The sequence below is a fragment of the Terrapene carolina genome, unplaced genomic scaffold, assembly GCF_002925995.2.
Source record: "Terrapene carolina triunguis isolate 2854851 unplaced genomic scaffold, T_m_triunguis-2.0 Scaffold616, whole genome shotgun sequence".
Lineage (NCBI taxonomy): Eukaryota > Metazoa > Chordata > Testudines > Emydidae > Terrapene > Terrapene triunguis.
Window position 1 is genome coordinate 612,026 of NW_020664967.1, and position 11,026 is coordinate 623,051.

The window sequence follows — 11,026 nt, forward strand, 5'->3', positions numbered from 1 at the left end:
GCGGCGCTGGGCCGGGCGGGCTCGGGGCGCTGCGCGGGGCCGGATGGAGCCTCTTGCCGGGCCCGGCGCGGCGCCTCCTCGGCGGGGCCGGGCGGACGGAGCGGGGGGGTCGGAGCCTTTGTGTGGAGCCGAGCGGGGCTGGTGCCGGGAGCCGGCCGGGTAAGGGGGGACCCCGCCCCGCCCCCCTCTGCGCCCCTCCCCCCGCGGGACCCCCCCGCCCCCCCTCTGTCACCCGCGGGACCCCCCCGCCCCCGTGGGACCCCCCTTCTGCCCCCCATGGGACCCCCCCTCTGTCACCCGCGGGACCCCGCCCCCATGGGAGCCCCCTGCCCCCCCGCCATTCCCCCTGCCCCCGTGGGACCCCCCCTCTGCCACCCGCCCTGCCCCCCGCGGGACCCCCCCTGCCCCCTCCCCCCGCGGGACCCCGCCCCCATGGGACCCCCCCTCTTTCCCCCTGAATGAGGGACCCCCGAATGAGGCCCCGCCCCCCTGAGACCCTCCCTCTGTCCTCCCGAATGGGGGACCCCCGCCCCTCCCCAAATGGGGGACCCCCCTTCTGCCCTCCTGTGGTCTAGGGGATCCCTGTCCCCTGTATAGGGGATCCCCCCTTCTCCTGCGCAGGGGACCTATATTGCCCCCATCCCCCTTCCCTCCCCCATCTCCCCCTTCCCTGTGTACAGGGATCCCTGTCTGGCCTGTCTTCCCCACCCCTGTATCGGGGACCCCGTCTTCCCCCTCCCTCTATAAGGGACTCGACGTTTCCGTTCCCTTCTCGGGTAGGGGATCCTCTCCCGCCATCCTCGTCCCGCTTCTGCTCCCCTTTTATGTAGGGGACACCCCCGCCCCCTGCGCAAGGGACTCCTCCGCCTCTCGCCTGGGGATCTCTCTGCACCTACCTCGCATGTGGGGCTCTCCCTCCCTGTTTGGGGGACCCCAACTCCCTGGATAGGGGACGCCTCATTTGCCCTCTCTGCCCCCTCCTAAGTTCTCCCCCTCCCCCCAGCCACCTACTGCTTTCAACCCCCCACCTATGGGCACGCCAGCCCCCAAAATCCCCTTATCCTCCAAATCCCTCCCCCCATCCCTGGTAAAGAGCCCCCCTCTCGCCCTGTCTGCCTCCTGCTGGATTGCCCCATTCCCCTGCCATGTCCCTTCCCCCCCTTTCATCCATCCCCCCCAAGCCCTGCGATGGAGAAGAGCCCCTATCCCCCCCTTCCCCCCCGACACACGTACACCAAGGGGGAGAGCCCGGGTGGCTCACCCCATCTTCCCGCTTTCCCTACTCCCTCTCTTCCCACCCCTCATGATAGAAGGCAGCCCCCCTTCATCTTTTCCCCCTCCCCCTATCTGTTCCCCCCTTTATCCTGAGGACCCCATCCCCTTTTTTGGCCTCTGGGGTATTCACTCGCTAGCAGAGGGAAGAAAAGCACATAATAAACAGGCAAACCCCAGGCTGTGCATGTGCAAAGCAGGAGAAGCAGCTGTTATAGGCAACATTAATGGGGTCTGGGGTGACCTACCCCGTTAGGTTCAGGGGTAGCATCGCATGCTCTGAGATCCAAACAGAGCAGCCCCCTTGATCTCCCATTTCCCTGATAAATTATTGATCAGGGTGGCTTTTCTTTTCCTTTTCCAAGATTCCCTATTTAAGAAAATCCCCCGGGGGCTAAGAGTCTGCAAACTGGGACACCCTCTTTCGCTGCTTCTAAACTGAAGCAACCTTGGACTCCCTGTGTCGCCTCCCCGCTCCGTATCTGGATCTTCCTCTTGTCTCCTTTGGTGTCCTGGAAAAATTGAGAACAGGCTGGCAGGGCTGAGGTTCAAAGCGTGCTGCTGCCAGCGAGACGTTTCGATACTGGTAGTCTGTCCGATTTGAAAACTGTCCAACAGCTCATAAACAAAAAGGGGGTGCAGGCTGAGCTGGAGTGGCCTGGTTGGGTCTTGCAGAGATTGGTATCACAAGTCCAGTCTTCTGTAATGATGGTCCGGAAAGACGGCGGACAATCGCAGGCTATACTACATAGAAAGGTGTTGCAAATGCCGGTGAGAGCAGAGAAATAATTCAAAGAGATTTAAAGAGTTTAGAACTTGGGGCAAGACCTGACATGAGATCCAACCTGGCAAACGAAAGTGTGTTGGGGCAGGGGGAGGATCTGGAGATACTCAGTGGGCAGAAGTAATGGCATGAAGAGACCTACAGAAGTGAGTGCACAGCCAGCGAGGTAGGAGTCTGCGATCCAGGTTGCGGATTTATAAAGATAGCTACTGAGGCTACTACAGAACTGCTAGGGAAGTCGTGCTGGGAGACAGAGACACCCTTATAGAAACAGGAGCTCAGATAGTGACTGGCAAAGTACGTTACTTTTCGTAGCAAGGGTTTTTATTTGGTCTTTTTGCACCTTTGACTTGAGCCCCTATTTGAGCCTCTCTCGTCTAGGCCAATCAAAGGGACTCCGCCGGGGGGCTACCTGGGGGTTGCTTGTTGTGTTTACTCCCTGGTTTGCTTTTTGCGGCAGGGAGCTGACAATGTTTAATAATAGCTGTAGCATTGCTCAGACACAGGAAGTGAAGGAGAGAACCTGCTCAAAGTTTTTCACATGCTTCTTAAAGTTGCAAACTTTTATTTTTTATTCCTTGTGTTGCTGCAAGATCTTAAACTAGGGTCACTCATGAACCTCAGGTGAGATACCAGACTCGCTGCACCACTAGTCTATTCTGTGGTGGTGGTTCTTGTATTTTTAACTTCTGCCAATTCGGATGGTGAAGTGTGAATTGCCCCGGGGGTATTTTGGATCTCAGCGAGATAAGAAAAGTAGTCATTCCTTAGGCGTTGTCTACATACAGACGTTTCACTGGTTTAACTGAGATCAGAGCCAGTTTGTGTGTAGTCAAAGCATTAGAAAAAAATATCTAGTATGTGCCTCTCACGAGAGGGGAAAAAGAAATCCTTAACCCTTCACTGCTTCCTTATTCCATCGGTATCTTTATACCTTCTAAATTGTACAGAGCAAAATTTAGGTGCTAGACATGTCACTTAACGCAGAACTGGAAGACACTCAAGCCACGTCTACACTGCAAGTGCTACAGCAGCAGAGCTACAGCGCAGTAGCACCGTAGTGTAGATGCTTCCTACTGCCCCAGAAGGGGGGTTTCCATCGCTGTTGTTCGTCCACCTCTCCAAGAGGCAGAATCCTTGATGGCTCTCAGAGGCGTGAGTTTTTCACACCTCTGAGCACCTAACCTACATCAACCTAGCTTTGAAGAGTGGACCAGATATTAGTGATGAGGTCAGCGTTAAGAACCTACGCAGAATGAAATCCTAGAAATGTAGGGCTGGAAGGAACCTCGAGAGGATGCCCCCTCGTGCCGAGACAGGATTAAGGATACCAAGACCATCCCTGGCACGTTTGTCTAACCTGGTCTTAAAAACCTAAAGAATTTATGTGTGTGTATAGAATTCAGCAGGTCTCGAGTCCCGACATCATAATCGTTATGCCAAATTACACACTCCCGTTTAGGGGAGTAGCAAGGATGCAGCCACTTCTCTCTGTCCTTTCAGCTGTGACATGCCCCCTCACCTCTCTGTATCTTTTGAATGGGTAATTGGAGAGAGAATCTCCACCAATGCAGCCGCCTTGTTCCCTGGTTACTTCTTACACAAGCGTGAAACATGCTGGGACGTTTCACCGCAAACCGGCGATGAGTCCGACGTGTAAACTCTTGCGTTTTCCTTTTTTCAGAGCCCCTCGCCCAGCCAGCTGCTGGATGCTAAGTGCCTGGCGAACGAATGAATAAGAAGCTGACCAGAAGGAGGGACTCTTGAGCAACTGCTAAGATGGGCATGAGGATCAAGCTACACAGCACCGATCACCCCAACAACCTGCTGAAGGAACTCAACAAGTGCAGGCTGTCGGAAACCATGTGCGACGTCACCATTGTGGTGGGGAGCCGCTCCTTTGCCGCACACAAAGCGGTGCTGGCCTGTGCAGCCGGCTACTTCCAGAACCTCTTCCTGAACACGGGGCTGGACGCCGCCAGGACCTACGTGGTGGACTTCATCACGCCGGCCAACTTTGAGAAGATCCTGAGCTTCGTCTACACGTCTGAGCTCTTCACGGACCTTATCAACGTGGGCGTCATATACGAGGTGGCGGAGAGGCTGGGCATGGACGATCTGCTCAAGGCCTGTCATTCCACCTTCCCCGACTTGGAGAGCTCAGCTGTTACCAAGCAGCCCTCTGGGTCGGGAGAAGGTCGTTCAGGCCCTTTGGGCGGCACGGCGACAGAACCAAACCATTCCCTGGGTGAACTCCGGAGCAGTGGGGAGCACTTTGGCTCTGAGCGGAATTGCATCTTGCACGGGGAAGTGGCAGGTGGTTACAAAGAGGATGACAGGAATCCCATGAGTGAAGCCGGCCATAACCTGCCTTTGATGCATCAACCACCTCCAAAGACAGAAGAGCAGGAACTGACGGGGCAGTTTGCTTCTGCCACCAACGTGGTGTCTCAACCCAGCCTGGGCAACGTCAACATGGCCGTTCAAACCACTGCAAGTACCTGCCAGCCCTATAAGATCCAGAGCAACGGGGACTTTAGCAAGACCAGCTTTTTCGCAGCTGACACCTCGCTGGACATCTCCACCGGGAGCAACTCCTGCCCCAGCAACAGTGACCATTCCAAAGACCAGGGCTTCGGGCAGATGGATGAGCTGCAGCTGGAGGACCTAGGGGCGGACGAGCTGCACTTCGAAGACGCCAGCGAAGAGCTGGGCCCGGTGGAGGAGGTCATCGAGCTGAGCGACGACAGCGAGGAGGAGCTGGCCTTTGAGAACGACAGCCGGGAGAGCAAGGCCATGCCCTGCCAGGTGTGCAAGAAGGTCCTGGAACCCAACATCCAGCTGATCCGCCAGCATGCGAGGGACCACGTGGACCTGCTCACCGGCAACTGCAAGGTCTGCGAGACCCACTTCCAGGACCGGAATTCCCGGGTCACCCACGTCCTGTCCCACATTGGGATCTTCCTCTTCTCCTGCGACATGTGTGAGACCAAGTTCTTCACCCAATGGCAGCTCACCCTCCACCGGAGAGAGGGCGTGTTCGACAACAACGTCATCGTCCACCCCAGCGACCCACTGCCCATCAAGATCAACCTGTTTGGTGGAGGGCCCGGCTCGGAGCTGGTATGCACCGCCTGCGGGAAGCCACTGGCCAAAGATTTCCACACCGTCCGGGGCCACATCCTGGACCACATGAACTTGAAAGGCCAAACATGTGGCGTGTGCGACCAGCGGCAGCTCAACCTCTGCAGCCTGATGTGGCACACGCTGTCCCACCTGGGCATCTCGGTCTTCTCCTGCTCCATCTGTGCTAACAGCTTCGTGGACCGGCATCTGCTGGAGAAGCACATGGCCGTCCATCAGAGCATGGAAGAGGCTCTCTTCCGGTGCCATTTCTGCAGCCAGAGCTTCAAGCTGGAAGCGGCTTACCGCTACCACGTCAGCCAGCACAAGTGCGGCGGCGGCCTGGACGTGGTCCGGCCCAGCTTCGGAGACCGGCTCCAGCAGCAAGCCCTCCAGAAGAGGAAGCTGCCAGAGGAATTCCTGAGCGAGGACCTGGCCCTGCAGAACCAGCCAGGAAACAGTAAGTACAGCTGCAAGGTCTGCGGGAAGAGGTTTGCCCACACGAGCGAGTTCAACTACCACCGGAGGATCCACACGGGAGAAAAGCCTTACCAGTGCAAAGTGTGTCACAAATTCTTCCGCGGCCGCTCCACCATCAAGTGCCACCTGAAGACGCACTCGGGGGCCCTCATGTACCGATGCACTGTGTGTGGACACTACAGCTCCACCTTAAACCTCATGAGCAAGCACGTCGGTGTCCACAAAGGCAGCCTGCCGCCCGATTTCACCATCGAACAGACGTTCATGTACATAATCCATTCCAAAGACGCGGAGAAAAACACAGACAGCTGATTGGGCGGCGCTGGTGGGATGGGGGAGCAAACACTAATTACAAAGTGGTGACTTTTTTTCCCCCCCCAGTTTTAACGGTCGGACGTTGTGGATGGAATTCTCCTTTTTTTTTTGGCCTTGCCTCAGGATTTTTCTGTCGGCGTCCTTCAAGTTAACAGCACGTGAGGTAAACCAAGACGCCCGTTCTCTTTACTTACCTCCAGTCCCGTTAGAGGCCGCTGAGTTCCGTGGGTTGGCATTTCTTCCCGGGGTTTGGATCTGATAAATGTCGAGCGGGTTAACCCTAGCCTGGCCTCCCGCGGTTTGAGATCACACCTCGATTTATGCTGCTATTACCCTGACAGCCAGCCTCAGAAGAGCCGGGACGGGAAGGTGGTGGACACAGAAACACTAGTTGGTTTTCTTCTAGGCTTTGCTGCTACTGGGAGGAACAAAGCAGAGTCTGGCCTTGGGGGTGGGGGGGCTGGCAGGCAACGGGGGGCGCTCCAGGAGTTCGGCTCGGTGCTTGAAAGGGGGATTAGTGCAACTTCTAGCCGCCCGTCTGAGCCAGGGCCGCAGTTGCCGATTGTTCCCTCCTCCACCCCCACCCCCTCGTACCACTTCTGAAGTTGAAAAGTCACATTTGAGAGCCAGGGAAATGAAGGAGTCCCAGAGCAGCCCAAGCTCAGGGGCAGAGCTTCTTTGGAGAAAAGAGGAGGTCTCTCTCCATAAACTAGGCTAGCTTGTCAGGAGGGAACAATTTACCCCCTCTGCAGAGTCACTGAGCCGGGGAAGCACGTAGCAAACGCGGGCAGAAGGGCTGGTTTCGCCCTTGTTCTCCCCCCTGCCCTCCCACCCAGACCGAAGAGAAATGTTTTTAGCGGAGATCATCCCCTCCAAGTCCTGGGATTCTGCGGCCTGCAGTAGCACGTTAACGATGCCGGGGCACAGATCTGTAGCTCACCCCGCCCTCCCTAAGTCAGTAGCGCAGCAGTCTGGGGGTTGGGGTGTGGAGAGCATCGGACATCCCTGTGCGAATGGTGCTAGGGCCCGTGCAAAGCCCTCTAGGATGAGGGTGAAGAGAAACCGTTGCCTTAACTCCTGGGAAGGTGTCTTTGCAGGAGGAGCGTTCTCCCCGCTACAGGGTTAGCCCCCCCACCCCGCGGTAATGGAACGGCCACCGCGTCTGTGACGTGGTTTCTATCGAAGGACGTAGTCGGTGCCAGCGTAAGTTTGCCCCTTCTGCTTTCACCGTGCCCGCTGGTGGGGTTCGGGGTGGTTTTTCCAGCGTTACTGCCCTGGGGCGGGGAGTGGAAAGGCAGGAAAATGACATATGTAGCAGCCTAGGTGACTCGTACTACCTCATAACCTGGAAGCGCTCGGGGCTTGAAGCCACGGGAACCTGTGGACAGGCTCCTGCACTTCCATACACTCTGAACGCTCTGCCAGCCTCTCCCCACCCAGGGAGCTGCTCTCTGCCACATTGCAGCTGGAATGGGCTGACTTCGCTCGAGGTAGCAGGCTAAAAATACATTGCGGCACTGGCCGTGGCTCAGGCAGGCCCCGGGTCTGAGCTCGGGTGACTAGTTGGAACCGCCACCAGTGCCGCAACATCCACGCTGCTATTTTTAGTGCACCTGGTCGAGCAAAACCATCGGGAGTCTGTCCCCCCGGGCTGGGAGGCTCGGTACCGCTGCAGTGTGGACACCCGCAGAGAAGCGGCGTTGGTCTGGCCTGGGGGCTAGGCGTTCCTCGGTTCGAACCCCACTGCTAACACTAACTTCATTGTGGCCTTGGGCAAGTCGCTTCACCTCAGTTTCCCCATCTGTAAAATGGGGGCGGTAATACTTGTGGTACCTACCTACCTCCCTGGAGCGTGGTGACGATTAACCGGTTAATGTCTGTAAAGCGTGTTGAAGATGAAGAGCACTTATGAGTATTATGTAGCATCCTAGGGAAATGACCCCTCACGTTCCTTTTCGAAACCCCCCCTCTCCGCCCCCCACTCCCAGGTGCAATAACAGCCCTACAGTGTCGTCCTTCTCCGTACTCTGCTCTCTGTTTCTGGGCCCTGGGAAACGAACACTAGTGATAAAGGGTGGGATGAGGAGCGAGCAATAAGCAGAGGCCGCTCGCTTCGCCTAGCGCGCCAGGAGTCGGTTTGCGGGGGGGCCATGATGACTGAGGGTGCCCAAGGGAGGCAGGAGCGTGCGGTCTGAGGGGGCGAGGGCGTTGTGCCGGGAGCCCTGGGGAATGAAGCAAGTTTCTTGCTCATCTCCTGTTGATTAGAGTCAGGCGCGGTACCGATTCCGCCAGTCGGACTTTGCGCTCTAGGGCTGGGGTGGGATCTCCAGGAAGGCAGAATCCCTGGCCGCATTTGGAAGTTCCTGCGTTTTAGCACGGTCGTCAGAATCCCTTCCCGTCTGCAGCTAATGGTGGTTGTTTCAGTGTTGAGGTTTAACGCCCCCATCGGCACGTCCTCAGGGCATGTGAGTGCAGGGGATGGAGACAGAGCCCTGAAGGCATCTGGCTGCGTTCCTCCAGGCAGAGCCAGAGCTCACCCGGGGAACCAACCATAGCTCCGGAGCAGAAGGACCCCTGCTGACCTCTGCCCTGACGTGCGCTTTCAAATACTGCTGCCCCAGTCAAACCGCGTGGCACTGAAAAAAGCCAGTGGTGGCGAGACCATCGTCTGAGATCTGCCCTCCGCGGTCTGTGTCATGCTAACCAGTTTAAGGGGTGCTGTATGCAGACATCCCTGGGAGGCCCCAAGCTTGACCCAGCCCCTGGATAGGGCCCTCCAGGGAAGGTGTTTGAAAGAGGAAGCGGATGTTGAAATGACAGAATTCTAGTTCTTGGTTAAATCTGCCCCGAACTTTGTTAGCACTGGTTGACTTCTGACTTCATGTCGAACTGAACAGGTTAACCCCTGATTGTCGTAGAGGGGGTGTCGGACGCCTTTCCCTGCACCACCTGGTGCTGGCTAAACGGACTGCAGGTCTGAACCAGTCTGGGGTTTGCTACGAAGGGTTTTCAAAGAGGTAAGCAGGCTTGGGTGCAGGCAGCTATCCGGGCATCATTCTGACATGTCCCAGAAGCTGTGTGGAACGCTGCGGGGCCCTGCCCCACGGTTACAGCTCTGCAGACCCGAATCGAAGCAGTGAAGCAAAAGCCTTTGCGGCAAAAAAACCAAAAAAGAGAGAGACGCTTGGACACTGAAACACTAACGGGCAAGCAACACCCTGCCCCAGGTCAGGGGAAGGGAAGGCTGGTGCCTGCCCCTTTGTCATTACTCCGGTCTGTGGCTACGTCTACAGTACGAGCTAGGGGTGTGAGTCCCCCTTTGTGTACACAAACTCATTGAGGTAGCCGTGGAGCCATCTGAAACTGATGGGTATTTCCTTGGCATGGCTAAGGCAGGCTGCCGCTACCCGGGCTTCGATGGCTCCGCAGCTCATAGTGTAGATGTAACCAGTGTGTCGAGGAAGGGGGAGCAGCCCGAGCTCAGATCCCTGCCCACCTCTGTCTTTGGCTCTTCCCTGGGTTATGACCCGTTCACGTTCTCCCTCAAAACACTCCGAGAGCGGCAGCCATTTGACGTGTGTGGTTGTGGAAGTGAAAAAAATTCCGAGTTGCAAAACACTGTCACGAGTTCAGTCCCTTAGTTTCTCCTCCTTGAATTCTCCGAATTGGGATGAGGCCAAAACCTGGGCTCTCCCTCCCGGCCTGGGGATCCAAGGGCAGGATCCAGCCCTCATCCCCCGGAGTGCCCTTCCTCAATATGTGTCAGCCCTAAACTCCATGGGAGTCAAGTGGAACCTTTCTGCTGGCTTTGGTGGGTTTTAGAGCGAGGCCCTAACCCCAGACACGATGACCAATCTGCAACAGGTCCTGGTGTCTTCCCTTGCTTGGTGCCACCATCTTTACCATTCAGTTTTCTGCCTCCCCTTTGTCATGGGGCTACCATTGGGTCTTGCCAGCCAGGCTAGGAGATCAAGCAGTCTTCACGAGCAATGTCCATGCTGCTTTGTGTATCAGGAGGGCAGGATTAGGTGGGGTCCAGAGACAGAAGGAGTCTCTCTCATGGTTTCACTCTGAAACCAGAGCAGGCTGCTCTGATCCCTGGGGCTAGAGTCCAAACTCCGTGTCTCCCACGCCAGACATGTCCTGCTGATGCCCCCGGCTCACAGAGCTGGCTCCAGTGCTGGTTTACTGCCTAACAGTTATTCATGCCCTGGCCCCACTTCAGAAGCAAAACGCTACTTATCGTGGGAAAAGGTAACAGTATTGTCTGGTAGACCATACAGGGGGCTGGGAGAGAGACCCCCTGGGCTCTGTTCCCAGCTTTTCCACTGGCTCCGCGTGTGTTCTTGCTTCAGTTACCCCCCAGTCTGTAAACATGGGGGACACTAAGAAATACCTACCTCACATGGGGGAGGGTGTGAGGTTTCATTCTTGTTTGTAAAGTGCTTTGGGATCCTTGGGGATGAAACAGGGGCTTGTAACAGGACAACATGTTGTCAACGATCCAAGCTGCATTGTAGGGTTCTGTTTAATCCCAGGGGCCTGCCACACTAATGGAGCTTGAAGCAAGCTGCCCATCTCTAACCAAAAGGCAGCGGTGTCCCAATGGAGAACGTAATCTTCTGAGACTGATCTCTGTATTTCTGAAACACAAACGGGGTTTGCTTTCATTCCTCCCCTCTCTCGAAGGATCCAGATCTCTTAAAAAAAAAAAAATGAAGCAGAAAAACGAGTTGTAATTACTGTCTAACCTTTTCATTAAGTTAATAGTAGGTACTGACCTGATATTTAAGTGGTTACTATCTATTTGCTGTAAAGTTTTGTATATTTTGTAAACTTTTCCCGCCACCCAAAATAGTAGATGTCTAAAATCGTTGTACATCGGATTCTTTTATACTTCATCATCCAGCACAAAGTGTGGTTTTTATTTAGAATAATAAAATGGAAAACAGCCACCGCTTGCGCTTTGCGTCTTTTTGTTTATCAGTTTTAATCTGCAGGTGGAAGTTCGGGCCTTTCTGGTCAAGCACTGCGTGGGTCCCACACCTGATT

At 55.8% G+C, this 11,026-nt stretch overlaps 1 protein-coding gene across 1 annotated transcript; it reads left to right on the forward strand.

The window, feature by feature from the left end:
- Window positions 1-90: 90 nt before the first annotated feature.
- ZBTB39 (zinc finger and BTB domain containing 39) lies at window positions 91-9,376 on the forward strand. Its single transcript, XM_026659280.2, has 2 exons — window positions 91-159; window positions 3,741-9,376. Exon 2 carries the CDS (start codon window positions 3,836-3,838, stop codon window positions 5,969-5,971), a length of 2,136 nt encoding a protein of 711 aa, XP_026515065.1. The 5' UTR covers window positions 91-159; window positions 3,741-3,835; the 3' UTR covers window positions 5,972-9,376.
- Window positions 9,377-11,026: the final 1,650 nt, after the last annotated feature.